The sequence below is a fragment of the Nothoprocta perdicaria genome, unplaced genomic scaffold (assembly GCF_003342845.1).
Source record: "Nothoprocta perdicaria isolate Ctin4 unplaced genomic scaffold, notPer1 scaffold_493, whole genome shotgun sequence".
NCBI classification, from domain to species: Eukaryota; Metazoa; Chordata; class Aves; order Tinamiformes; family Tinamidae; genus Nothoprocta; species Nothoprocta perdicaria.
The window spans coordinates 106,271-132,919 of record NW_020455747.1 but is presented as its reverse complement, the minus strand read 5'-3'; the positions used below and the strand labels follow the sequence as shown (position 1 = coordinate 132,919).

Genomic DNA, 26,649 nt, shown 5'->3' with positions numbered 1-26,649 from the left:
CTTTCTCATGATCTCTAATGATTAAAATACTTTCAGAGGCTTTTGCAAAGATTCTAATATGCACTTTCTTACCTAAATAGTCTCCATAATAAGGAAATAAGGTTAACACCTCAGGAAAAAAAAAAGAAAAGAAAAAGTTATTTCTGAGACTTCTTTGCAGTTAAACTGTTTGAGGTTTTACTTGTATTGTTGTTATGCCTACTACCAACTACTACTATATAGGAAATTCCTGTGAGAAACTTTGCTGTGAGATGAAAACAAATCATTGAAGCATTATAAATTTCTTGCCGTCGCTGGTGATTCCACTGATCTGATGATCTATTGTAATTCATTGGGATGTTTACTAAGATTGCATTAATGATGCATTGCTGATGATACCAAACTGGAAGGAGGAGCTCATAGCCCTGAGGGCTGTGCTGCTATCCAGACGGACCTGGACAGACTGGACACCTGGGCGGTGAGAAATCTCATGAAGTTCAACAAGGGATCCTGGGGTGCATTAAGAAGAGGTCCAGGGAGGTGATCATCCCCCTCTACACAGCCCTGGTGAGGCCACATCTGGAGAACTGTGTCCAGTTTTGGGCTCCCCAGTACAAGAGGGATGTGGAGCTGCTGGAGAGAGTCCAGCACGGGGCTACGAGGATGATCAGGGGCCTGGAACATCTGCCCTAGGAGCAAAGGCTGAGTGAGATGGGCCTGTTCAGCCTGAAGAAGAGAAGGCTGAGGGGGGACCTGGTCAGTGTCTATAAATACCTCAAGGGAGGCAGTGAGGAGGAGGGGGCTGGCCTCTTTTCAGTGGTGATGACTGACAGGACTAGAGGAAAAGGCCACAAACTGAAGCACCAAAAGTTCCACAGGAACTTAAGGAAAAATTGCTTGACAGTGAGAGTGACAGCACTGGAACAGATTGCCAAGAGAGATTGTGGAGTCTCCTTCTTTGGAGATCTTTAAAACCCGCGTGGATGCAGCCCTGTGCAATGTGCTCTAGGTGACCCTGCTGGAGCAGGGGGGTTGGACTAGATGACCTCTGGAGGTCCCTTCCTAGTTAAGCATTTTATGGTTCTATGATTCTATGATTCTAATAGCAACAGCACTGTAAGTAAAACCTACAACAGAAGTGTCATTGCTATCTGACAGTTCACCAGCAGAGACCATAAAGTTAACTTGAGCCTTTTGAGATATAAGTCTTTTTTCCTTCATCTACTCCTTTTCTCTTTTTCTTCTTTTTTTCTTTTTTTTCTCTTTTTTCTTTTTGCTTTTTTGCTTTTTTCTTTTTTCTTTTTTTTTCTCTTTTTAGCAGTTACCTCTTTTTTTTTTTTTTTTTTTTTTATACAGCATAGGAATCTGAAAAAAAGCCAAAGCAAGTATTAATAATGTGAATGCTTAATCCTCAAACATGGCATAGTTTAACGCTCCAAAGAGCAGAGGAAGAGTATACTTGCTCTATCTGTGTTTTCATATTTAATTCCTTTGTTTTAATGGATGAAAACTGTACAATGTAGTGCTTAACAAATGCTCATTACTTAAAGCTGCCAGCATTCTAGCTATTTTGTGTAATACCAGTGTTTAGAAAAAAAGGGAAGCAGGTCACCCCAGTGTTCTGAACATCTCCCTATTAAGAAATTCAAAAACAAATATGAAGCGTAAGAAAAAAAATGTCTGTAATCTCAACAGGATGAAGATATATATTTTCAAATAAAGTAGCTTGAATTAAATTAATTTTAATTAATTATAATTAATTTTGTATTAGGGGATTTTTTGTTACACAATTCAGAAAATATAGCTGACAGTTCTGCATTCCCGATCCAAATGGGTTGAACCAATAGTCTGAATTGAAGCCTGTTGGAGTTCCTTAATGAATGTTACATTTAAGTACAAACTATTTTCTTTCTTTGAACACTGCTAATATTTATAAGATGAGCATACCAGTGGCATATCTGCCAGTCAGTGTAGCAGCCTTCCAGGGAATACTACTAGCTCTATGCCTCCAACTAGACTCTATACAGCTGATCACAACCCTCTGAGCTCTGCCATCCAACCAGTTCTCAATCCTACTCATTGTCCACTCATCTAATCCACACTTCCCGAGTTAACCTATGAGGATGTTATGGCGGACAGTATCCAAAGCATTGCTGAAATCAGGTTGACAACATCCACTGCTTGATATAAATTTTCCTTCTCTATACATATTTCTAAAAACTGTATATTCTTACTCATAAAGTTCCCTGCATTGCATATCAGAGAAAATCTTTCTGATTTTACAATAAAATTGCAGTTCGTGTCTTATGGGTAGATTCTGTAAAGAAAATAGAGTATCAAGTTTGGCTTGACATACAGTGAATAGAGATTTCCTACTTCAGTCACTTTAAGAGACACATCTATTTTTCTGTATTGTTTGATACATACAGAATATTTATGTCCTTCCAAATAACTTTTGGTGAATGACATAGAAAAATGTTTTCAGAATAGCAAAGTAGTAGTGCATAGGAGTAGTAGAGAAGTATGGGAACATCTTTTGCGCTTTTGCTATTACAGTTATAACTCAAGAGATAAAAAACAGGAAAACACTGAAAGCTATTGTCCACCTAGAAAAATCAGCAGAAAGAGGATAAATCTCTTCTTAAGACTTTTTTTTTTTAAACATTTTGTCTGTAGACATATAGTTTAAACACTAAACATTTTTACTAGCTGTCAAAAATAAGGAAAAATATTCTTCTAAGTGCTTAATATGTACCAACAATAAAAGTATGTAGGATGAGCAGACCTGGGTATGAAATATTAAATATTTTGAAAGATGAACAATACTGGAATTTAGATTGAAGACCAGGCTAGGATAATAGATAGCAAAATTCAATGCATTCAATTCTAAGATGTTTAGCAACAGCTATTCTGATATACTCCAGTGTACTACAACTGTAATCAGTAACTAAATCCGACTTGAAAAGCCTAAGACTTTAATGAATTAAACCTTTTTCTAAAAATCAATAAAAAGGTACCATCCCAAGTCAAGTCATACCAAAACAGCTTGAATTTTATTGTGAACTGAAAATAAAAAGTTTTGCCTTCACAGTGGAGGCAGTGTCTCTAGGAGGAAAGTCAATGGACTATTAAACAGAAGATCATCTCTCTCAGATTCTACTTCACTACTATTACAATCAGATGTACTATACTATTACAGTGAGCCAATATGTGGTAGAAGGACCCTTAATCTTTTCATTTTCTGGCAGAGAATTTCCATGTTTTTAGCATAGCTATTTATAATATGTGATCACCTCCCCATTAAAATTTCCAGATAAAAATCTATGCTTTCCCAGCATAGTGCCTCCATTAGTGCATCTAACTGCCCAGTGAACTCAAAAGACTTGATGTTGTTCCATTACTGGCTGCTGAAGGCTTCATTATTTAATATTGGCCTATTTGATGCCTCATACTTACTCAGAATAAAAAAAAACCTCTCTAGTCTATCTTTCCATGGGTCATAATTCCACTGGAACAATTCATAAACAGGTACAGGTAAATAAAATAATCTTAGTAGTTAGAGACCTCTAGGCCATATGTATTTTCTAACTAACACTGAAGTACAGTCGATTTGGTTTTGTTTTGCTTCGCTTTAAACAACTCTTGGATTCTTGCTGTTGTACAGATAATAGGGGAAGACATGCTGAAAGCATAACATCACAAATTGGCCCATGGAGATTTGTCTTACTACCTTCAGCAGTTGCAGCTGTTAGCTCATCTGGAAAGACATGAAATCTCACACACATTTTCAGAATTTTGTAAAATTAGGATCTTATCAAAATAAATGACCTGGAGCTTTTTCTGTTTTTCTGACAAACAAAACTGCTATGGATTTCTAGAGTAATAATAATAATAATAATAATAATAATAATAATAATAATAATAATAATAATAAAAACAGACAGTAGAACATTCCTTCTACCCCTCTCTAGGATTAAACTCACTGTGGTTACATGTGGTTTCAGAATATTTCAGAATTTCAGAATATTTAAGGTTGGAAGGGACCTCTACAGATCATCTAGTCCAACCTTCCTGCTCAAGCAGGCACACCTAGAGCATGTGGCACAGGGTGGCATCCAGGCGGGTTTTGAAGACCTCCAGAGAAGGCGACTCCACAACCTCCCTGGGCAGCCTGTTCCACTGCTCTGTCACCCTAACAGTAAAGAAGTTCCTCCTCACCTGGAGACGGAACTTCTTGTGTCTTGGTTACAGAATACAACATAAATTGTTTGGTATCTAAAAAACATCGAATATGTTGACTTGGATAAAGAGTAAGAGTTTTTACTAAATGGTATGTATCACGAGCAAAATATTATTGAGTACTATAGTTTCTGATGTGGTTTTTAATTTCACCATTCAAGTTCCATCTGACTGGATTAGTTCCAATTCGTAATTGAATTACTTCAATAAACTATATTTTCTCTATATTTTTGGTTAGTTTATCTAAAGTCTCTGTCAGCCTGTAGTCACCAATTCAAAATAGAATACCAAAATAATATGACTCATTATAGATAAAAATATCTTACGAAAGCCACAGGAAAGAAAGATTATAACTGTAACCTTATAATTCAAAAGTCAAAGAACAATAATATGAAAGTGTTATGTGGGTCTTTACATACAAAAACTCCAATCAGAAAGTAGTTACTTTCTGATCACATCACTAAAGTTCAGCCATATAAAATTAACCAACTAATCATTTATGCTCTCTAGACTCCTCCCTGTAGTAATAGAGCCTGCACATTTCAGATTACTTTTTCACAATATTTCACCTCTTCCTCTACTGTCTGTAAAGGGAAAACAGGTAACTACTTTAAATGAGATGGATAACTTTTACACAGGCTAAATCAGGAGAGGAAAATGCAATATATATAATGTAATATATACATTAGATGCAATATGTACAGTTTATTCTGAGGCACAATCATTGGATACTAAGCTGCATGTAAAAAAACAAATGAAGCCTAAGTAACAGTCACTACCATGAAAGAGAAGGCGTCTGAATAGGCTAAGATATAGTCTTGGCAGGCACTGCTAGAAAGACTCTACATGATCACCTCTACAAGGTAGCCTGTTCAACAGTTATGTATTCAGGAGGCAGAGTAAATGCAACATCTGTGAGTGATTCCAAATATGTTCTTTAGGAAAAGTAAATGCAAAACCTGCTAACATACAGAATGGACAGAGCTAAATATGTCATGCTTTTCTCTATATTAAAATACCATGACCAGACAAACCTTTCTCACAATACAAAAATGATAGCTTTTTCATGATTTGTTTCTACCGGATGTGCATTATTTAAAGTATTAGGTTCTTTTACAAAATCATAGAATGTCTGATATTGGAAGGGACCTGTGGAGATAATCTAGTCCAATCCCCAGGGTTAAACTGGGTCACCTAGAGCACATTTCACAAGTTCATGTCCAGGCAGATTTTGAATATCTTCAAAGAGAAGACTCCACAGCAATTCTGGGTCACCTGTCCAATTCTCTGTCACCCTCACAGGCAACAAGTTTTTCCTCAAATTCAGATGGAACTTTCTATGTTGCAATTTGTGTCCACTGCCTCTCATTCTATTGCTGTACTCCACTGAAAAGAGTCTGGTCTCATCACCTTGACATGCTCTGTTCAGGTATTTATATATAAGAACATCTCTCAATCTTCTCCTCTCCAGGCTGAATAGGCCCATCTCTCTAAACTTTTGCTCATAGGAGAGATGCTTCTAACCCTAATCATCTTCACAGTCCAATGAAAGACTTTCTCTGGTACCTTCATGTCTCTTTTTACTGTGGAGTCCATAACTGGACCCAGGATTCCAGAAGTGTCTACACACTAGGGCTGGGCAGAGGGAGAGGATCACCTCCCTTTATTTATTTATTTATTAAGCTAAGTAGCTATGTAAGCTACTTTTTCATAAATACTTTTTTTGTGGGTGTCTGTGTAAGTCACCAGACAAGTCATAGAAAACACAAGGAAGAAAAAAAAGAAAGAAAAAGAAATACTACCTATATATCCTAAGAATATATTTTTAAGGGCAGTCTGTCACATTAATGAAGCTAAACTTAGCAGCACTTTTCAAATTTATCACAACTTATGATGTACAAAGAGAACAGTACTTTCCTGAAATTCTGGAAAGTTGAACACTTATTTGTAAATGAAGGGGTAGGAATGTATCTTCTCAGGGAAGAACTCACTCTCTAGGAGGAAATCCTCAATAAAACTCATGTTAGGTTTGGCCAATTACCACCAAATAATATTCCCAGAAAAGACCTTAAGTTCAAGTATTTCTCTGTATTAGCTATGGTGCCTGGTGTTCAAATAGTAAAGATCTCTCCTGATGCTTTACTTCTGCCAGCTGTTCTGACTGACTTTCTCCTTTGATTTTAGTTGTAAATAAATGAAGGTCCCTGACATTCTGAAACCAAAAGCATCAACAAACTTTATAAAGATAATGAAAGCATTTTGATTTTTCTTTTGAAAGAAATGTGGCCTTTGCCTCAGAAAAATGCAAGGAATGATGAAAAAAGAAATAAAGCTTTCCAACTACCTATTAATAAATTTCAGGAAAAGTAAATTATGCTCAAGTTAAATCTCAGTGTCTATACACTTCATTTTATTGTTTCACATTTTACAACCCAATAAAATATGTTTTTACAAAACACAGCTATGTCTTACTACTTATTTAGCATTTAAAGAAAAATTCTTTACATTCTAAACTTCTTTAATTATTTAACGGTGATTTCCTAGCATCACTGATGTCTGTTTCTCATAGATCAACATTATCTGAGAGAAGTACTAATTCAATATACATGCCAAATATGGGATATTAAGACATACGAAATTATTATTTTATTATTGGCATTATTATATTAAAGTATAATCCAAATATAATACAATCCAAACATAATCAATGCTAAAAAATGTAGACAATACTGTATGACATAGTTTGCCATAAATTTCATCAACAGGTGTATTTATTTGGTCTTTATATTTAGGTTTTTCCTCCATTATGTCAAAAGTAAATCCAGAAAATATAGATACAGAACTCTACTTGGACGCTTATCAGTAGAGAAATATTCAATTATAAGAAATTATTTGTGTTGCCATTTTCCCTGAGGATTACAAAGGAGTGGTAAATCTAAGCAAATAGTCATTAAGCACATCTCTGCTCTACACAAAGATACAAAGACTTGATTGACTGTGCCAGAGAACAAAGAAGGCTTACTCATTCCTTCCAGATGTTGCAATAAATCTTGCAATCTCAGACAGAAACCTCTCTTTCTGTGACTATAGATTTCAGTTTGAGATTCATGAACACAGAATTGCAGCCTGAGGACCTTACATGCATGATGATAGCCACAAGAGACAGTGATATGCCAAGTATTTACATTTCCAGATTTAAACAAGACTTTTTTTTTTTTTTTTCACTCAGTAGTGGACTCTCCTCTGTGCTTTATATCTATTTTTTAATAGTTTGTTTAATAGAATTTAATGATAAAAGATATATTAAAAAACAAAAACAGCAGAAATACCTGCAGGAAACAAAGAGGTTGTGAATTTAAAAAAAAAAAAAAAAAAAAAAAAAAAAAGATATGTTCCACTGAATTATTCTTTCTTGATTTATAGCCTATCAAAGGCAAAAACAAAATCAATTCAAGACTATGTCAACCAATAGATTTAATGGTGTCAACTGATAAATTTGATACATGAAAAAAAATCTGCTCCAGACATTTTTTTTTAAATCGATCACTACTTTGGTTTCTATATATTTTTATACACCCTGTGCTTGGTGCATATGTACAGTAGGCTTTTAAGATTTTAAATAAGAAAGTTAGTGGCCAAGTTAGTTCTCCCTGCCAGTATACCTTTCCATATTTCAGCCACTTATCTGTACCATTGCCATTTGTTAGATATAAAAACATTATTATCCAACACATGGGAAATAAAGAGCAACATTACACAGCCAACTTGAAAAATAATATCAAAACCATCACTGACCAAAAAGTGTCTATAGGCATCTCATTTTTCCACAAAGAACTCAGGACAGTCCAAGAAAATTCAGTCACAGCTAATTTTTATTGACATTTCCTTCTGCATTACGCAGTCAACTTTGTGTGGGGAAAAAAAAAAAAAAAAAAAGTAAAGAGGTCAGCAGCCTTGTAGTTGCTATATTGATGCTCTGTGACTTCAATTGAGATAAATACAATAGAATATTATAGAATAACTACCTGCCTAGGAGGATAACCTACGTTTAGCGTTCACGTTAGTATGAAATATGAATCACACTGTGTAGGGCACAAAGGGACTACAACAGAAAAACAAAAGGAGTATTGTGACAAGAACACAAGTTTTTCAGATAGGAAATGAATAATCAAAATATTCTTGAAAAATCAAAAATATTCTTTCAACAGTAATCTGACAGACAAGATTATGCCTTCAGCTAAAGATATATTTGTTTGGGATTTTAACAACATCCTGATTTAAACTTTGGAATTACATCAGAATAACTAACTTGTAATCCTGTAAGTAATTGGAAGGTTATGAAATCCAAAATAGCGTAATCTAACATTATTTACAATTTAACATTAACTTTCAAATGTAATTTAAATTCAATTCCATAGGATATTAGTACTAAAGACACTCACATACAGACCTTGGGAAGAAGGAATTTGAAGAATATAAAGTTTAATATTTTTAGTCTCTATCCTACAATAGCACAATAGTTCAATCTGTCTTGCATTTAGTATTTTATTCTCTTCACTTATTTCATATGCCAAACAAGGCTTAGGATTGCAGAGAAAAGAATAAGAAAGAAGCTACAATTTATTACTGCCAAATAATAAACAAGTGTAGAGCACTTAGGCACGTTTTTTCTTTGGAACGGAATCAAAGGATCCGACAGGTCTTGTCTCCTAAATATTAAGAAAGGGATACAGTGGATGCAGGAATCAAATATTTGGTAATGCAATTAATTCTCAGAATAGCTGACACATAATTTCTAGAACATCTTGCAGCACAAAATCTTTCATATTCCTTAAACTTGTGAAGTTAACTGTGCCTGGGGGATTCCTAGCTTGTAATGCAGTAATCAGTAATTGTTTAGTATTTCCTTTGAAGTACACATTTGCTGCCACACTATTTTACTAAACACATCTCATCAGCAGATTCAGAAAATTCCTTTTGCTAAAGGGATAATTATAAAGCTGTCTCTATAACAAGCTATCCTCTTTGAAGCTTTAAAATCAGAAACCGAGGCTCTGCTTCTGTAATGAGTATTTCTTTTCATTTCTATGAATCTTTTCACCCTCCGGAACCCTAAGTGCACCCCTTTCTCATCAAATCCTTCAATTCAGTTACAGTGCCTCATGCTAGTCACCGAACTATTATTTCACTATCTATTTGAAATGTAACTGTTATTTCTCAGCTGTTAGATATCAGTTTCACAAATATCCTTTTACTGTTAACAGAATGACTAATTTGTAACACTTTAATCAACAAATTCAAAGCTTTTTATCTTCCATAAAATAATTTAATTTCTAAATTAAAGTGATTATAATTTCAAATCATAAATGTAAACATGTATAAAATAATTAACATTTTTTTAAAAAATCAAGGCATACTCTAAGGAATTATAAAGAAGTAAAGTAGCTGTTGCTTCTGTTAATGCTTCTAGAAGAACATCTAAACTTCATTAATACTCTAACTCAAGATAGCTTAAAAATATCAGGGTTGCAATAGATTTATTCTGTTCCCCCCAGGTAACTATAAAAGGCTATTTCCTTGAAGGACAGTAAAAGTTAATTTTAATAGAATTCTCTGCCACACAGTGCAGAATGTGTATGCAGGATTACCTCAGTATCTGTATCATTAGTACAATCACTGGGAACCCTGACATTAAGAACTCAAACTTCTGAAGTATCCTGGTTAACACCATAAACTATTGCCTCCTTGTCAGGAAAAGAATGAAACTTGGAGAAAACACAGCAATAAATTAAGAAATGAAATTATGAAACAAAAATAGATTTAAAATAAAATAAATTGGATATATATTATTATTACTGGTAGCATACATTTCCAGTTTTGCACCTCACAGTTTTCATGAGTCATTTATTGGGAGTTTACTTTTAAAACTTCTAGATTTAAAACTGATTTCTTCCTTTATCTTCCTTGAATTTTTTTATTCATGCTTCTTATTGAATCACACTGCCCACTCAGACCTTGATTAAAATGGATTGAAGACACCTAGATTCAACTCCCTGTGCTAATTTCTTTAGCTGCAGGGTATCAAACCTGGAAAATATATACTTGCCCTTAAGGGCAGTAAAAGAATGCCCTCAATATCAGTCACGTCAATTTTGCTGATATAGGAGGTATTTTTCATTTTCACTGAAAAAAAAGCTTCAGTAAGCCTTGGATATATCATGATGAAGAATTGGATTTTTTTTTAAGATTTTTTTTTTTTTTGAGTTCCAGATAGCTCTTGAACTACAAGTGCCATAGTTGCAATTTTTCCCTCACCCTATTAATCTCTTCCAATTTTCTCTAGAAGGGGAAAATTGTACATTTTTCAATTGTATTAGCTTAATCAAATTAGCTTAACACGATTCAAAAAGCTTTATCAAAAAGTAAGCTGAAGTATTCTGATGATATCAGGCTCTTTCCCTGATTACAGCTGGCCATTTAACTTGGCCTTTACACACTGGTCAGACTCATAACAGGAGTTTTTTCAAAGGAAATAATTTAATGTAATTGAAAATACACCATTCTTTCCTTTAATAGTTCTTTGTCTTATCACTGGATTCAGAAAATCTTGTGAGGATACTAAATTAGCATTCATGACCACAAAGATAAGAAGATGAAAATTCAAATACACTATAGTTCACCTTAGAGTCACAAGACCTACATCTTGAAAAAAAACAGTTACTGGACACTTTTTTATGATTGAGGAAAACAAAAAACAAACCATAAATATATGTACTGAATACATGAATGTATCCAACAGGTCTATGGTTGTGCAAATACAAAGAATTATTTGGGGAAAATTGCCTACACACTTACAAATCCAATATTTTTTATTCTTTCATTTCCACACTCAAATTTTAAACTAATTATAACTTCAGCCTTGTTATGTAACTGTTAAAATGGTTGGTTTCAAAATGAATTTTCTAGAGAAATCTGTGCATAGAATGCAGTACATATTCTTTCTATTGTGCAGAATGTGTAAATGGAATAAATTTACAGTTATATATTTACAGAAAATCTGCATGGATCTATTCTCATTATCTGAGGAAAGGAAATACCTCAGCTTTAAAAAAATACATATCTTTATTCATAAAACATCTCTCTTTTTGTGAATCAAATCAAAATTTCTCCCCTCATTCTCCCCCTCTGCCCCCCCAAAAAACAAACAAACAAACAAACAAACAAAAACCCTCATAAACCTTCATAAATCTATCTAAATCTATCTTGACCATACAATAAATCTCTATATTATTGCCTTGAGTATTTAATTGCACTCTAAATTTTATTACAGTTACTTTCCAGGTACTGAGAAATATTGTGTTTCACTGTGCAGAGGATCTAAGCTATATTTTATCCAGAAAAGAGTAGAAATTTTAAAAACTTGTAAAAAATAAACATGAGATATAAGAGTGGAAAAAGGAAAGCTGCACATGCTTTGTATTCATAGAAGTATATTCCACTCTCCTTGTCTGCCTGCAAAATATATTAGATACAAGCTGTGATTTTCTGAGGAAACACTTAAATATTGACCTTAGGTATAGCATTCTCCAAGTACCACAGTGCTTCACGGCACCTGCTGTATCCTGCTATTGAAGTTAGCATTAAAGAATGAAATTAATACTCAGAAGGAAAAAATACACTTATTTCAACACAAGATGAAAGCAGATAGCTGAATCAGATGATAAACAAAACCAATTACCAATTAACTTTATGCTAATGAAGCAGCACTGCCTGTTAGGTCATCTTAATTATGCACGCTAAGTTCTGACTTGAGGCACAGAATTATGTGGAAAATTAATAGTGGCATAGTAGAAGAATTATGATCATATACCATTCGATTCATGCTATACTTTGTCTGAATCACGGTTGTCATTATATTTAAATAAAAGGCTATTTTTTAAAATCCTTTTCCCTTTCTGTGTGCAAGTATACCAAAGTTGGCTTTTATGAAATTAGTCTAAGCATGATTTTTCTGTTTTACAGTGTTAGTATGTTCCTGTTAATATGGGATAGATAGTATAATACTAATTAGTAAATGTAACATTTGACAAAATACTCAGCAACCATTATTACACAGTTTTTACATCCTACAGGAAAATCCAAATTATTTTTTTTTGCCCGAACCGAAAAAACCTACCTTTTAAATTAGATTTTTTCTGAACAACTAAAAGCTAGTTATACAGCTAGTTATATGATTAAACATTTTGATTTGGTTCTGTCTTTTTTAGTTTCTTATTAATTCTTTCAAAATTAATATTTTGAATTAATGAAAAATAAATGTTTTCAATGTTGAAACATCTTGCTAAAGAAAAACTAAGTTACAAATATTTTCAAATTCACAATCTAGTTTAAATTTAGAGAAAGTAACAGTAATTCATATACCACATTCCAGAGAATTGTGTAAAGATCCTCAATTTAGTTTAGAAATGGTCCAGCAATTAAAACAAAAAGATACCTGCATTTCAAACTAGTTTCAGGATCTCTAATTCTGCTAGCTTTGCTGTCTTCAGCACACAAATATTTTCAGTAAAACACATCAGGAAAGCCACATGTATGGATATACAAAAGGAATGGATTTTCATGACATACAACTCCAAATATTAGGTTTGGAGTTAACTTCAAAAACTTTCAGTGTTTCATTGCCTTTTAATTTGAATGGCATCTGTACTCTAACATATTAGAGTATTTGAACTCTTACGTGTTACAGAGAGAGGCAGTCAAGTAGAGAACAGCAGATATAGATTGCAATTGATATATTAGTAGGATAAGCATTTTTATTTTCCTTAAATATATAAATAAATATGAAAGAACCCTCAAAGTACAAATGGAATATGTTAAGATGTATCAGTCATAACAAAAATCTTTTAATAAAAAGTAGAATATTCTTTCCTGATTCTTGCTCAGAACATGTATCTACTATATTAAAATTATATTTACACAACTTTATTTAAAAATCACCAATTTATTTAGGCTTTACTAGAAATCACATCTATTTGATGCCTACAAATACTTCTACAAGCAAAGCTTTTATCGTAAGAACACTCTAAAAACAAAACTCTTGCATATACTCTCATGTGTATATTCTTACACATGTGTACATCCAAAACCAAAAATATTGGAAGATTCCTAGAATATTCCTAAGTCACAGAATGAGCAAAGCCAGTGTTGATATTACTCTCTTGTGTCACAGAATGAGTTTCATTTCTTTGTTAAAGAAACATTCTATCAAATAATGGAGAAATTGAATATAGTACCATTCATTAAATAATTTAAATTTATTATCCTAAAGTCCATACAAATGAAGCTCAGAAACCCTGAAAGGAGAAAAGGAGACTAAGGAGAGTAAAATGTATTGAATAATTAATTTGTTGTCAGTAGTCTTCACAAATATGCTTGTCCTTCCTACCTTTCCTGAGTAGCATCCTAGAAACAAGAAATGCCCCAACTGAAGTCAACAGGACACATACTTTGAAATTTGACTTGGAATCTCTCAAAGAAACAAGATGAAATTTCATATTCATTTGTAACCAAGTTGAGATTTAAAAAAAATCAGAAAGAAAATAGGAAACATTATAAAGGAGTTATCTAAGTGAACTAAGTGAATAAGAAAAAAATAAGAAAAGAAATTAAGTAATTTATCTTGAGTGTTTTCACTAACAATGTATGGTTATTGGAAATATGGTTTAGATGAATAATATTTTTTTAAAACACTGTAGCATTATCATTTGAAAAAAACATAACATAAAATTTTGAAATAAAGTTTAAAAGTTTTAGCTTAGAATATTAGCACAAACACCACAGCTATTCTGACTATTAATCAGACTAAGATTTGGTCTCAATGAAATACAGTGACAGAAAAGAGAACTTAAAGGTTTTTTTAGCTTCCCAAGCATATACCAAAAAAAAAAATAAAAAAAATAAAAAAATAAAGATACCAAAAAATTGATATTCATACCGTCATAAATCCATCCAGCAAACCTGAATCAGGTTTAGGAGGTGCCTGTAGTCGCTCCATAGACCACTTTTCAATGATGGATGACACCTGAGTATTTTCCGTATTTAGAATTCGGAATCCAGTCATATTAACACCACTATACCGATAGGGTTCCACATCTAAGGCAAATAAGTCCTGGAAAAAAAAGAACATCATATAAAAATTACCTAATATATCACAATTCATATTTCCATTGTTTGACCATCTCCCTAGACATCTGCACTGAGCCTTGTCATGAAAAACTATATGTGCTGGAAAAATACAGCATATCTGTTGCCTCATTCTGTAAGCAAAAAAAACCTCAACTTACTTGACAATGAGAATGAGAAAATCATTCACAGAAATGAGAATGATGATGAATGTGAACGATGAGAAAATCGTTCACAGAAAGAGAAAATATTCAATTTCTTTTAAAAAAACATTTTCAGAAATGCAAAGTCCAGTTGCACAACTGTATCATTTAGAAATGATCGAGCTTAAATATTATTATTAACTACTAATAAGGTTAGTATTAGATTCCTGTCTGGCTTATCAGATACTGTCTTGAAGAGATAAACAGGTTTAATTGTAAATGGAAGCATTCTTTAAATATATCTCCTATACTTACAAAAAATATTTATTTTTATTATTTTTTTTCTCCAGAAGAATAACATTTGCAATTCAATATATTTTCAAAATATGTATTATGCATATGTATACATCTACACATGCATGCACACAAACACAAGTGATTTAAGAGAGGAAATCCAAATTTTAGATCAAGCAAATATACTTATCATCCTAAGCCTTCAGCAGACTTCTGGGAAAAAAAGACAGAACTAAAGCTTGACATTAGGAAATTCAGGAGTAAGGTCAAATTTAAACATGATGGAACCTCAAATTAAGCTGATGAACAGAACAATGAGTCATGACTCATTAAGGTCAGCTAAGTGCATCATAAAAAATTGTTGGAAGTTATCCATGTAGAAACAATCTAAATCATGATTTCTATAAAAAAATAAAATTTTGTTGTTGAAGGAAAGGCTGAACATAACTAGAACTACTTTAAAACATGGTTTATGGTTCCCATCCAGCATCTTTCTCTTTAAGCTTATAATACAGTTATTATTCCTAGAAAAATAAACAAATAAATAATCAGAGCCTCGGATGTAGCTGTCTAATATATATCCATTAGCACTTCAATAAATATGCATAGCACTATTACATGTGCATAGCACATAGGACAGTATATTAATGAGCTACTGCATTAGACCTTGAATTAATTATTGCAAATGCAATGAAAACTGCTGTAAACACTGTTACTGGAAAATATATTTGACAGGACCTCCACCATGTAGGTATGAAGCAATAAATAAATGAAACAACTAAATTCTGATGCATATTCCAAAGATACATTGAGAAATCAAAATGGAGGATCTATTTGTAGCTGTTGAATTATCTGTGATTTCTCCAAGTCAAAATAATTGTGCCTCTCCTAAATAGTTAATATTTTAATAAGGAAATAAATATGACAGAAAACTTGATTTTTAACATGGCTTTAAAAAAGGAAAAATAAAATGCAAAACAGACAATACTCAAAGTTCCAGAAAGAACTCTAACAAGCAATTTCATCAATAAAAGATGAAAATTTTTCATTTTTTCTCTCTCGCTGGAGAGCAGCCCCGCAGAGAGGGACCTGGACGTCCTGGTGGACGACAAGTTGACCATGAGGCAGCAGTGTGCCCTGGTGGCCAAGGCCAATGGGATCCTGGGGTGCATTAAGAAGAGCATCTCCAGCAGTGTCTATAAATACCTCAAGGGAGGCAGTGAGGAGGAGGGGGCTGGCCTCTTTTCAGTGGTGGACAGCGATAGGACTAGAGGAAATGGCCACAAGCTGAGGCACCAAAAGTTCCACAGGAACTTAAGGAAAAATTGCTTGACAGTGAGGATGACAGAGCACTGGAACAGGCTGCCCAGAGAGATTGTGGAGTCTCTTTCTTTGGAGATCTTTAAAATCCGCTTGGATGCAGCCCTGTGCCCCGTGCTCTAGGTGACCCTGCGTGTGCAAGGGATTGGACTAAATGACCTCTGAGGTCCCTTCCAACTTTAAGCATTCTATGATTCTATGAAAATTCACCAATTAAAATTTTTATGTCTAGAATCCATTTTGAATGAGCAAAATTCTCTATCATGTAATCCCAGTATCTTTCAAATTCAGAAATGACAGCAGAACTAAAAGAAGATAAATACATGTTTGGGGTATTTTTCTCTTGAAGTTCTAATGAACTTTAATTTTCTTTTTTCCTATTAAATGCTCTACTGTCAGGCTAGTGCTTTTTATGAACTTCTGTTTCCTGATTCTTATCCTTTTACCACAAAGTCCACAAATCGTCAATTTTACCACAAAGATAATATTCAGGAAGAATTTAAAGATGTATGTTATTTTAAATATGTCTTCTTAAGCATAATTTTACCAAGGCACATCTACCTGATACTTGAAATTATATGTATTTTAAGGATGTTACTGAATTACAATCTAAACAGGCATTTTTCAATACAATGGCAAGCTGAGAAATACACATAATCTTTGTTTCTAGTGTATTATTTTACAAATATTTAAAGTGTTTCTTACTTATCATGTTGCAAAGTAAATTTTAACTATGATGTTTCCAGAAGTGATCAAATGCATTCTTGGTAACTCATACAGTGGAAACTAAAGAATATCACATAATTCATAGCCTAGCAAACTCTACTGAACAGTCGAATAAAAGAATACTAACCTTCACATCAAATCATTCAGGAATCATGTGACAGTGAAGACTTACATAATGAAACTACGGATGACTTTGGAATAGATGAGTAAGATTAAAATATCATAATCTTTGCATGCAAATAGCAAAAAGAGGAAAAGGCCTATTTTTGTAAGAGAAATTATAAATTTTCCATTTGGCCATGTCTGAAAGTTAAGTATTGCTACAAAGCCAGTAGTTTTCTCCAGTTTGAAAGATTTCAGGTCACAATGCTGAACAATAATTAAGCCTTCCTTATGACTTTTCACTGAGTATAATAAAATTCAACAGAAAAAAATCCCATCCTCTCACCCTATTCCAGAGAGACCTATTTCACTTTGTCAAGTAATATAATTAACAAAACCAAGGGCTTTGGTATGTCAGTATGTTTTTATAAGCCACTTACCAGTGTGGTAAAGATGTAGTGATAGTATTCTGTCATCATTCCCATAGCCAAAGCCTGAAAAAGAACAAACAAAAGATTAATGTTTCTGAGTTCATATATTACATTTTTTATCACATTACACGAGAAATGAAATGCTGCAGAAGAACACTACTGGGATCAGACTATAGGTTTGGAATTATACTAGAATTAGGTCAAGTAAATAATTTCTTAGCAGTTGGAGCAGATTACTATTATAAGAACTTATGAACCAGATCTTTTGATAGAAAGAATATTATTTGACTGTTTAGTGCAGTAAATGTGAAAGAGGCTTACAGTTTTACATACTAATGGACACATTCATTTGCCACACAAAATTTGAGATGACAGCATTTTCATTCATAACCTAATAGGAAGTATTTTTCTATTTTGATGAAAACTATTATTCATTTAAAATAAGGATCCAAGGTTATCTTTGAACTGTGCCTTTCCAACCATGAAAGAAAAGTTGATTCAAATTCTGAATAGCAAAATATATGTTGTACAGGAAAAATAACAAATATTCCTATTATTACTCATTAAACTATGACATCTATCAACTACCTGCATCTGCCTTGCTAGTTAAATATTCTCTTCTGATATTAGCTTCTGATTAACAGTGCATTTTAAAATTTCTATACTGTTTTTTCAAAGGAATAAGAATGATTATTTGTAGTCACAATTTTAAAGCCATGAGCTGAGAATGTGTCATCATTCCTATTCACTAAGACTGAATAGACTTTCAGCTAAGAAGTATGTACCATGGTATCTTTTTACTCCACACAACACCTGTTATCCTACTATGATTTATTTAGCCATTTAGTATTTACAGATTTTTTATCATTGTAAAGCTACAGTGCTTCCTTTCCCATTTACCTCTAGTCATAATTCTTTGTTGACAATGTTATTGCATACTGTGAAAAAAAAGCTTCCTTTCACCTAAAAAAATATTATTTAAATACAGTACCTCAGTGGACTTAGTGTAACAGCTATATACTGCCACAATTACATACTTTTCACTTGCATCTTTAAGATGCTGAAATAAATTTCTACATTTGGTGACATAGGCTAAACAAACTAAATACAGTATCTTATGCAAAGTGAAGAGCAAATATCACTGCCGGAAGTTTGAAATTTCTAAGAATTAATAAAAGCATAAAGAAAGTAATAAGAGTGTATTTACTAGTGTTTGTTTAGCATTTTAATTGTTCCCACAACAATAAACAGAAGTGCCTTTAATTAGTGGAATTTCTTTTCAAATCTGAAAGAATGGATTTACTTTCAATTTCAAACCAAGGGGGTATAGCATGATGATAAACATAATATAAATAAGATTCAAAATTAGTAAATGCATTAGCAGTGTAGGATACAATTTTTCTTTATTTCTCATATCACAAGACATAGTGCAGTGAAAAAAAGAGAAAAGTGGTTTCCAAAAAATGAGAAATTATCACACTCTGGAGACAGCTCATTAAAGGTTGTCTTTCTTTTTGCATACTTTAGGCTTGCAGTAAGCTTTCTATGAGCTGTATACCACTTTAATCTCTAGACACCTTCTGTGATGATAGCTTTGGACGACACCAATGGAATCTTCTTCTTTAGTACACAGATAGTAAGTATTTGGGATTTTGCCATATTTTACCTATTCAACTTGAAAACTATAGAGGACACACCTTTGCAGAACACCTAATTGGAAATATTCAACTACTCTCCACACCTATTATTGGTGCAAGAAGAATATGACTCTAAAAATATCTATTAGTTGGACCATCTTAATGTGGTCATCTGATAAAGAAATTAATTTGCAAAGGCATTCAAGTGACCTACCAAATCATAATAATACTATATTCTCTATTGTTAAAAGATACCATTCATATCTCAATTATCTGAATACAAACACATCATGTAGAAGATTCAATTAAAAAAAAAAAAGAAAAAAAAACATTATATAAAATTACGCTAAACAAGCATTTTAATACTTAACATCAATTCTCCAAAGTATTAAGCTACAAAAGCTGTAACACTGACATTTTTCATCAGATAAAATGTATAGCGAAATACTTTTTCCCTTGTACATAGACTGATGAAGCTATGTCTTTCGAAATCATAATGAAAGCAGCTATCATTACAGTCACCAAAAAAATTATCTCTAAAGTTCTGCAGTGATTTTCAGTTAGGCTTCAGTAAAACTGACAAACAATTCCCTTGCATGTATAAGACCATTAAGGTTAGATATTACTTTTATTTATTAGGGATTTAGAAGACTAAGCTCTCTCAAGTAAAATGAGGATTACCTGTTTCAGGATGCCTGCTGCCATTTCGTGGCTGCAGTCAAAAATTACATGGAACTCCTTGCCTCTTTTCATCTCCTTTAGCAATGGCTTTGCATCTTTTGTGTCAGCTGGGAGCTGACGAATTTTTAATCTCAGGTTGTACCGTGATGGAGCCTTGATGAGCTCTTGTAATCGAATAAGGCCTTAAAGAAAATACAGGAGGCAAAAGAAAATTATTAAAACTTAATTCTGACCTTGCAAAATAGATTTCTCACTCTTCCCACTACAGTAGGACTGATAAATAGAAATGTTATATATAGGCACACACACACAAATATATGCATATATATATATGTGTGTGTATATATATATATGTTCTCCCATACTTTCTTATCACAGGTCTTCTTCTTAATATTAACAGAGAGTAAGGATCCCATTTAGGATAATCTTCAAAAATTAAGACAAATCTTCGTTGAACTGTATCATGGAACTATGACATTTCTCTTCAAAGAATGTATGTAACTATTTTAATTTAAGAAGTATCCCAGATTAATAATTGTAAACAGGCTTCTCATACTTAATCTATCAGATTTACATACACAGTTGTAGCTTATTTCAGCACTGTAGTACATTCTCATATAATCCATGACTGCTAAATTAAATTTTCTTCCTTGGTTATACAGTTAACAAAACACAGTGCAGCAGCAGCAGCAAAATAGAATGCATGGTTGACTCATGCCATTGCATTTCTCTTCTGTACTTTATAATTCCACTTCAAATTACATTTACCATGGAATTACATGCAGAAACATTTTTCTGAAAAAAAAAAAAAAATGGTTCACATCAGGATGACAGTTCATGGTAAAATTTTAATTTTGGAAAAAAGAAAAGAAAAGCAATTTACTCTCAAGAGTTCATATTCTCAGTTCAAATATACCATATGTTCCCAATTCACCCAACTACCAAAAAAAAAAAAAAAAAAAAAAAAAAGGAACTAAGGAACTTTTGCTTAGGATTTCAATTAAAGCAGAATTGAGGCCTAAATGAAGTGCTTCTAACATCTGAAATTATTTGCTTTATTACATCAAAAATACTAAGGGAGACAACTTTTATTTTTACTTAGTAATCCTGAAAGCTATTCTCTGATACCATCATATGGAGTGCCGTACATTGTTAAAAACCAGATACATTATCTCTTCCTTGTTACAATTGGATGTCAAAGTTGTCTTGTTTTCAGAAAAATATATTCTTGTAATGTAATATGAAACTATACTGTGACGTCAGTAAGAAATTGTGATAATCTTTGACACAGAATTCAGTTTTGTTCTATACATAACAGTTTCTGAATGTACAACAGGATTTTAATAAAGTAATACTGAGACAATTTTACTGTTTTATTGTTATGAAGCTTCAAATTTTAAAATAGAACATTTTCAGCAGGAGCAGAACATCTGAATACATGTTAAAACAAACAGTCCTCTATATCATCATCTTCATCTTCTCTTCCAACCCTGCCCAGGATGCACATTTTCCTCGCAACAGCTTTTGCAGAAATTATCTGGAACTGAAAGTATAACTTATTGTATTATTTTACTTGATTAATTAATCCTATATTAAGACTCTAGGTACATGCACCTGGCAGAAGTCCCCAGTAGGCCTCTGATGCCCAAAGGAGTGGAGAAGGCTGAATCTCTGAAATCTCACAAGTCTCACAAGTCTCACAAGTCTCACTCAAAGCTTTGAGTACTCTATACAAATGCATATTCCTTGAGGGATTTATGTGACCAGAGATTGAAACTGTGGTCTCCATTATAGTAGAGATCTATCATAGTTCTGGAATAGGTAGGTAGAAACTCCATGGCAATAACCTTGCTGGGTTGTTAATTTAGGAATATTTTCCTCATCCACAGGTCTGTGTCATAGATACAAGAACTCATCATAATAATTTGTTAACATCCTTATCACAAACACATTTTTCAAACTGAGATTTTTTTTTCTGCTATGGTGAAATAATCTTTCAAATTTCCATCTTCTAAAAAATCAATTCCATAGGATCTCCATTTGCAAGTCAAGTATGGCGAAGGACTAAGTCCAATAATCCAATAATCTAGTAGGTGCTCATATTCTCCCTTTAAAATTATAATGGCTAAAATAATAATCTTTCTATATAACAAAACAGCTTGCCAAAGTTAAAATGAGAATAAAATGTTCTGACTCAAGAAAGGATTTAAAAAAAAAATCTGCATTCACAGATTTTTGTAATTTGTAATTAATTGGAAGCTTCAGTCCAAAAAAAAAAAACTCATACATTGTTTAGACTATGATATATGACATGTCTAATTTTAGACCTGTCCCACTTTGCTCCATTTTTTGTTGTTGTCTTGTTTAGGAAAGGAAATAAAGCCAGTACTGAAAATTTCCTTTCCTACGTTTACATTTTGTTCTCACAAGAATTTCTACCAACCTCCATGGTTGCTAGAAGACCAGTAGCTACATTCTGTGAAATACATTTCATAGGCTTTAAAAAAAAAAAAAAAAAAAAAAGATTTGAGCATTATGAAGAAAGATATCATTGATAGGACTGCTATTTAGAATGCTGCTTATGGCAGTAGTTCTCTAAATATCTAAAATATTTAATATCTAATTTGTTACAGCTAATTAGTTGCTACTGCCAAAAGTATTAGTAAACATAGCCGGGCTCCTTGTGAATGTTCTCTCAAATCAAGGAACACTACTACATTTACTGGCAATCATCACTGAAGGCAGAACAGATATGGAAACAGAACAGATATGGAAATAGAACAGATATGGAAACATGAATAGATCTCATCTCTCCTGGCTAAGAAGTAATAGTTGTAGCATATGTGACTTCTGGCTGAAAAGCAGATGTGAATATAGAAGGGGTAGTTTTTTTCTCTTTTAAGTGCTTATACATCAACTGCAAATTTCAGTTCCCTTTGAGATCATACAGGCAATTGTTTGAAAGTACAACTTTAAAATGAATAAGACTTAGGCTTACACCATAGCCATTAACCACTCTATTAACATAACTGATAATAACAATAACATGTCAGCAAGAATATGTAGGATTGTTCCCAAACTTTTTCCATTTCCTTTCAGTTAAGAAAAATAAATGAGCTGGAAGTGCCCTTGAAGTCCCATTGATGACGTTTCAAAGCTGAGTATCTCCCAAAGACAAAGTCCTGCCATCCGCTTATTTGCAAGAACTCTTGCAAAGTCCAGGAGCAGCAATACGGGAAAAATAGTAGGATTAGTATGAAGTTATTTTTATGGAAACAATTAAGATTTTTTTTTTAATGTTAGTCATAGAAGTGATTCATGAAGTTAAATTTTTCCATGCAAATATCAACTTCAATATTTTTCATATACCAAATTCAGTATTTTTCATATCCCAAGGACATGGAATAAGGAAATCTGATTGTTTTTTGTTGATCACATGCTATTTGTTCTTTTAAAATACTGATTACTTATAGGGGCAAAGTGCCTAAGTTTTATGCCTTACTCATATCCTCAAGTGTTAAATCCATAATTGAATTTAGAGACAGGAGGGGCATTTAAGATTGGAAAAGAATGTTAACACAGTACAGAAGAAAAAAAAAAAAAAAGAGGTCACTTTTCTCAGTAGCAAGCACAAGTTGTTCAAAAAATTCAGGACATTATAAACTGATAGTTTACTTAACATAGCCCCATATCACCTTTTATATAGTATATAAAGCCCCATATCGTCTTTATATAAGTATATAATTATATAAAAATATATATTTTTATATATAAGTGTATATAAGTATATAAAAGATATAGTCTTTTACTGTAGTTCCAATGATTGTCACAGAACAGTGAGAAGCATTTTGTAATTCTGTGAATTAGATCACAGAATGAGAGAATCATTAAGGTTGGAAGGCACCTCTTAGGATCATCTAGTCCAACCTCCTGCTCCAGCAAGGACAGCAAGAACCACACCAGTCACATCCAGGTGGGGTTTGAAGCCCTCCAGAGAAGGAGCCTCCACATCCTCCCTGGGCAGCCTGATCCAGGGATCTGTCACTCTCACAGGGAAGAAGTTCTTCTTCACATGCAGATGGAACTTCCTGTGTTTCAAATGATATCCATTGCCCCTTGCCCTATCACTGGCCACCACTGAGAAGAGTTTGGCCCCTTCCTCCCTACATTCACCCTTCAGGTATTTTTACATATTAATCAGATCCTCCCTCAACCTTCTCTTCTCCAGGCTAAACAGGCCCAGCTCTCTTAGTCTTTCCTCATAAGATAGATGTCCTTAATCCCTTAATCGTCTTCGTCACTCTATGTTGCTCTAAAAGCTCTGTATCCCTCTTATACTGGGGAGGCCAGAACTACACCCAATATTCCAGGTGCGGCCTCACTGAGCTGAGGAGAGGGGCAGGTTTTAGGTTGCAGAGTTTGAATGTGAAATATGTCATATATAGAGGAAAATGCAGGCAGAATATAGGCATCACTGGACAGAGACATATACTTAGAAAAAAAACCCAGATTCCTAGGTTCATAACCAGAAACTCCCAGGAGTTTTGAGAAAGTACCTCTAAAAGCAAAATAGAGAGCTTTAAAGATAACTGACATGTCATGTACAAGAACTATACAGTCCACTGAAGAGATGGAAAGCTTCCTAGTACACGAGTAAGGGGTGGTTGGCCTGGGGTTTCTTTTTGTGGTGTAAACACCAGCGGAGCAGATCAGTCTTGATGTGTTTGTTCATGCATCTCTGTCTGAGACAGAGGCTACTAATCGTTATTTTCTGAGAGCTACGAAGTATTTTACCAAGTGTACAGAAGTTCATCCATTAAGAAACTCACAAGATAGAAACAACAGTGAAGCCATATGGTCTGAAGGGTTTTCCCTGGGGTCTAAAAGCAATTTCATGTATATATGGCAGGTGCTACATATTGCTTGCTGGGAGGATCTATATATCTAAGAGAGAGAGAGAGGATGAGCAAAAATATCAAAGTACCACATCATGATGGCAATAGGGCTGTTATAGAAACAACCAGAGGAACATGAAAAGGAGGAGGGGAGAAAGAGGAGGAAAACCAGACATACACACTTTTCTAGTAGTGTAGTACTGACTGGACCTCAGTTTGAGTGCAGTAAAAGAGTGCATGAAAACACACATGGAGTAAACACTGAATTTTCTCAAACCATATTTTAAAGAAAGAACACATTTGGGACATAAATTTCAGATATTTCAAAGCTATTTTTTTCTCCTGCCTTCATTAATATGAAATAAAAAAACTCATCTTAAGGTTTTTAGTATGTGGCATTCTTGTTCATGTTTTGTGTGTATTACCTAACATTTAGTAGCAGTTCCAGTTAACACTTTCTTCCATTTGTAGAATTTTGACAGTTTATTTTTCATTGTCTCTCAAGGATTGGATATGCACCACAAGTGGTATTTATTAAGTTTAGATGAATTATGTAGGCCACAAAACATGTTCCAGTCTACTAAATGACTCACTTTGGTAGTCCACTGGGCCATCTGCGACAATAAATATTTGTTCATCCTCAATCACACTTATAAAATAAATCAACACTGGCACAAAATCAACACTTTCCAGCTTGCTAGGCTCCCTCAGGACCGATTCCGGAGAGCAAAACTGTCTGGCTTTGCTGGGGCTGCCACCTCCTGCACAGCATCCCACAGATCCACACAGCACTGTGGAAAATACACAGCGTAGGGAATTGTCCTGATGCTATGGCACGAGCAATAACTCTTACAACAACTACTCCACCACTTAACTGTGAAGAAAAACCCCACAGAATAAAAATCATGCAGTGCTTGGCATACCTCTGGGTGCTGCTTTTATTTCTACAAAAGAGTAGAAGCTGGAAAAGTGCTGAGATATGCCATCTCCCTATTAAAAAAAACTGTGGGATTTGAAAGTCTGTATTTTTCCAGATGTGGCTCACACTTCCAAAGATTCTACCAAACATAAAGGAAAAAATGAAAGTTTCCTACCACCAAAACTTTATATGGCCTACAGTCGAATCTACTGCTCTCAATTTTAATGGACCAGGTATGATACTGTATAGTCCTAATATTTGTGATGAATTATTTGCATTAAGTGCAAAACCATGGTTTGCATGAGGACTTTCACTTTTCCTGCCAGAAAGAAAACTACCAAATGAACTCCCTCCACAAAAATACTGGAATGAACCTCAGAAACAAAAATGTACATTCTCTTTCCCTTTGTCTCCCTGTTACATTTGTTGTTTTGGGTTTTGTTTTTCTTTTGAGTTTTTGTTTTTCACATCAAAACCATGTGATGACTGGAAACTAAACAGAGGTCTCTGATTTGAGACAGTTTTGTCTGTAATATTGACAACTATTTTGAATAGTTTATTTTTTCTGCCTTCTTTAGTTTAAACATTAAATAGTAACTTGTCATTTGTTACCTGAGAAATAGCCTAAACACTGAAAAGATGTATATAGGCAGCCTAAAAAATCAAGCTCCTATATGTTATGAGTAGCACATGGGGCCACGTGTGGACAGTAATGGTTTCATAATTGCTGAAGGTCACCACTTTTCCCACCCCACCTGAAGGTCTAAGTCTCTGTGCGATATTGGTGCATGAGACAAAAAATACCCAGGAAATTAAAACTATGCAGTTCAGAAATAATAAGGGAATCCAAATATGATATAAATAATTAATTCTGTCACAGGAATGTTCTGTCACAGGATGTTTCCTATCATCTTCATAGAAGCAATCTTTGCTTTGGCTTTACTTTGCTTTTGTCAGTTACAGGGCAAGGCATATTTAAGGTTTCCCTCACTGAAATGTGCATCCTCAGCTTATCAAAATGAGAGCTAACTACTTGGCTTCTTATTGTCATTAATACATTGTGTGTCACAGACACAATGTAATTCCTTGTTTGTATATGTT

The 26,649-nt window shown here is 33.6% G+C and overlaps 1 protein-coding gene across 1 annotated transcript in view; it reads right to left on the bottom strand.

The window, feature by feature from the left end:
- Nucleotides 1–26,649, bottom strand: part of LOC112954205 (glutamate receptor ionotropic, kainate 2-like) — a 76,255-nt gene that overhangs the window by 33,024 nt on the left and 16,582 nt on the right. The window contains exons 3-5 of the mRNA XM_026047346.1: nt 19,735–19,916; nt 17,426–17,479; nt 14,213–14,386 (exon numbers count right to left, since the gene is read on the bottom strand). Of these exons, the coding sequence (XP_025903131.1) occupies nt 14,213–14,386; nt 17,426–17,479; nt 19,735–19,916 (410 nt within the window). The remainder of the gene's footprint in view (nt 1–14,212; nt 14,387–17,425; nt 17,480–19,734; nt 19,917–26,649) is intronic.